Source organism: Eptatretus burgeri, chromosome 9 (genome assembly GCF_056783735.1).
Source record: "Eptatretus burgeri isolate ZD-2024b chromosome 9, Ebu_testis_v1, whole genome shotgun sequence".
Lineage (NCBI taxonomy): Eukaryota > Metazoa > Chordata > Myxini > Myxiniformes > Myxinidae > Eptatretus > Eptatretus burgeri.
The window spans coordinates 26030415-26034479 of record NC_140969.1 but is presented as its reverse complement, the minus strand read 5'-3'; the positions used below and the strand labels follow the sequence as shown (position 1 = coordinate 26034479).

Genomic DNA, 4065 nt, shown 5'->3' with positions numbered 1-4065 from the left:
CTATAAACATTTGTTCATTCTCAAATTCCTTCAATGGTTTAATTTTCTTTGCACAATAATCCCCATCTAAAATATTGAAAAACAACACATTTGAATCTTTATATTTTTTAAGATACCCCTTTTGTGCCATTACAAAATGATAAACTTCTCTTAATGCTCTTGTTTGACTACCTCCTGAGCCACAGGTTATTTTTGTTAAGCCACGTCCACGTTCCTCTAAGCCCCGCCCACTTTTCTGGGGAATTTTTTATAAGCCCCGCTCACTTTTCTTTAAGCCCCGCCCACTTTTGCTAAGCCCCGCCCACTTCCATGAGTTATTTTATGAGCCACGCCCACTTTTCCTAAACCCTGCCTACTTTTCATGAGGTATTTTTATAAGCCACGCCCACTTCTCCTAAGCCCCGCCTACTTTTGCTAAGCCCCACCTACTCTTACATCATTTCCAGTTCATCTCTGACTCACAAAGAAATCACTAGAAAATTACAGCATGTTATGGTTTTGAAAAATTTCCCAACGAAGGCTTGCCCAGGGAATTTCCAAAGGAAACCACACCCACCAGTCTTTCCCTATAAAAGCCTCAAGCCCAGGCTCCATTTTAAACATATTTTTTTGCTGGCCATGGTGTGCTGTGTGCTTGCCTGGAACTCTCTGACTTGTATGGAACTAAACCTTCAAGTTGATGAACTGGATTCAAACCTCTTATCCATTGAGGTAAGATTTTATTTTCCTATTTTTAGTTCCTTTTAAACATCGACTCGTTTAATAATTAAATAACTTAATTAATACATTATTATTTCCTCTCACAGGAAATTGTATCTGAAATGCAATATGAAAATACCGATTTTGCCACAACTTGGGGCGAAATTGTTGGCTTGGTTCAAGACCTTGTGAGCGACCAAGATCCACAGAACGAGCAAGACCTTGAGTGGGATGACTTTGGGGTTCCTTGGAACTCTCCGACTTGTATGGAACTAAACCTTCAAGTTGATGAACTGGATTCAAACCTCTTATCTGTTGAGGTAAGATTTTTATTTTCCTATTTTCAAACTTTGATTGAAGCATACTCATTTAATAATTAAATCACTTGATTAATACATTATTATTTTCTCTCACAGGAAATTGTATCTGAAATACGAAATGAAAATACTGCTTTTGCTACAACTTGGGGTGAAATTGTTGGCTTGGTTGAAGACCTTGTGAGCAACCAAGACCCACAGAACGAGTTCGTCCTTGATGACCCAACCAAAGAGTTATACCTTGGAGACCAGCAAAATCCTGAAAAAGAGTTTTACAGCAATAGTACTCATTGTGAGTTATCAAGACAATACCCACTGAACAAGTTATACCTTGATGAGCCAGAATACAAGTTTTACCTTGGAGACTCACAAATTTTGAAAAAATCAGTAAATGAGTTCTGCCTTGATGGTTTAAATAACTACCTTGGAGACTCAGGAAAAGGGTTCTGCCAAGATGGTTCTAAATATGGGGCCTACCTTGGAGACTCACAAATTTTGAAAAAATCAGTAAATGAGTTCTGCCTTAATGGTTTAAATAACTACCTTGGAGACTCAGGAAAAGGGTTCTGCCAAGATGGTTCTAAATATGGGGCCTACCTTGGAGACTCACAAATTTTGAAAAAATCAGTAAATGAGTTCTGCCTTGATGGTTTAAATAACTACCTTGGAGACTCAGGAAAAGGGTTCTGCCAAGATGGTTCTAAATATGGGGCCTACCTTGGAGACTCACAAATTTTGAAAAAATCAGGAAATGAGTTATCCTTAAGAGACTTTGTAAGTTGGTTTTATTTTGAATATTTGAAATGTGGGTTCTGGCTTGATAACTCACAATGTGATACATATCTTGGAAACTCAACGGGAATGTGGTTATACCTTGAAGACTTGGAAAGTTGGGTTTATGTTGGAGACTTGAAACTTTTTTGGAGACTTTTATTTATTTATTTATTATTATTATTATTATTATTATTATTTATTTATATTTTGGAGACTTTTGGAGTTGCTATCACTCTTTGGGATCTAAACCTATCGATGTAGTTCTTTGTCGGATGGTCCTTGATGGGAGCAAGATCAAGAAAGTTCTGGGAAGAAAGTGCAGGCTTACTCCCCCTTTCTACGTCATCAAACCTGAAAGCCTTAAAAGACAGAATTGGAAGAAGAGAAAAAAATATTAAAAATATACATTGTTCGTTCTGGCAAGAAAGTGCAGGCTTACTCCCCCTTTCTACGTCATCAAACCTGAAAGCCTTAAAAGACAGAATTGGAAGAAGAGAGAAAAAAAAAAGACGTAAAGAAATATATATATACGTGGAAATCTCATTTTGAAAAAGACATTGTGTTGGGCGAGGATTGAGTTGGGGTTGAGATTTTGAATGTGAGGGTTGGGGTTGAGATTTTGAATGTGAGGGTTGGGGTTGAGATTTTGAATGTGAGCGTTGGGACACACACACACACACACACACACACACACACACACACACACACACACACACACACACACACACACACACACACACACATACACATACACACACACACACACACACACACACACACATACACATACACATACACATACACATACACATACACATACACATACACACACACCAACAAACAAAGTTAAGCCTTGACTATTCAGTTGAGGATTCTGTGTTTGGGGTTCACAGATCTAAGAACGTCCCCCCTTGACACACATTATATACTGTTATACACCTCGGACTTGGCCCGCGAGTGTCCACAACGGTGTATAGTAGGAGGGAGTGAAGGGACAACCCATTGCTCCAATGGGTATTATCTGCTCAGTTTTGTCTTTTGTAATTCCTGTGAATAAAATGAACCTTAAATCTCTTCCCCTTCCAAATCATATATCTTATAAGTCCAAGGAACCGTATCTATTACATCAACAATTTTAAAAAGCTCGTTCGTCCATCGTTTAGTATAACCCTTTTCAAAATGAGATTTCCACCTATATATTCTTACGATATCACCAACTTTGAACTTAGGTTTTCTGACATTAATCTCTCTTTCATATTTTAATTTTGTAAATGTTTCTGATGTTTTCATATTTGTTGAAGTGTGAATCGTGTCATTATACTTATCCACAATATCCTGAATAAAAGATGACCATTGTTGTGAACCGAGTTGTGTGAATTTTTTATATAGTCTCTTTTAAGGTACGATTAAAATGTTCAACAACAACTGCCTTCCCTTCATTAAAGGTACTGTATAATGTAATACTGTTATTTTTTAGAAAATTCATAAATGTCTTGTTATAAAACTCTCTACCCTCATCAGTCCACAATTTTTTAGGTTTTCTCTTACTTTTATTAAATATCTGTTGAAAGGCGAACATAAGAGTATTACCTGTTTTGTTTTTTAATGGTACAACCCATGCGTATCTACTCCTCAAATCAATAACGGTTAAAGCATACTTGTACCCCTTATCATTATTGAGTTCAATCAAATCAGCAGACCAGATATAATCTACTTCCTTGGAATAAACTTTCCTTCTCTGAAACTTTGTGAATATTGGTTTATGTAATTCATCAGCTAATTGCTCTTCAGTCTTAATGACATCATTAGAGCCTATAAGTTTTTTGAATTTCCAAGTCCAAGTTTCAATTTAGCACTGATCATCTTCTTCACAATGAACCGATCAACTTTTTCTATCAAGGTTGGATTTTGTATCAGAGACAAATTATACAACATTTCTCTATCGGCTTCATGCTTTTCTTCCAACGTTGTGGTATTCCCATAATCAATATCGTGTCTCATGCACACTTCATCAACTCTATTGATGGGTTTACTCCATGATTTAGGATTGTCTGCCTCATCTAATCTTTTATCCAAGTTTGTTCCTGGACCACAGAAAGAATACCCTGGTAGATGTAATTCCCCTGGTATTCCAGGAGTTGTAAATTTACTTCCTGATAAAAACTTTTGTACATCTCCTCCTCGTTTGTGTTTGGAGATAAATTGATTTTTTTTGAACCACACACCGAACATATACCTTTTTGTATAACCCTGTTATTTTTACTTTTAATATATG

At 36.6% G+C, this 4065-nt stretch overlaps 1 protein-coding gene across 1 annotated transcript; it reads left to right on the top strand.

Annotated features, from left to right (window-relative positions):
* Nucleotides 1-276: 276 nt before the first annotated feature.
* On the top strand, nt 277-3130 carry LOC147019752 (uncharacterized). Its single transcript, XM_085896699.1, has 2 exons — nt 277-1019; nt 1116-3130. The coding sequence occupies exons 1-2, from the start codon at nt 822-824 to the stop codon at nt 2049-2051; spliced, it is 1134 nt and encodes a 377-aa protein (XP_085752825.1). The 5' UTR covers nt 277-821; the 3' UTR covers nt 2052-3130.
* The last annotated feature ends 935 nt before the right edge of the window (nt 3131-4065 follow it).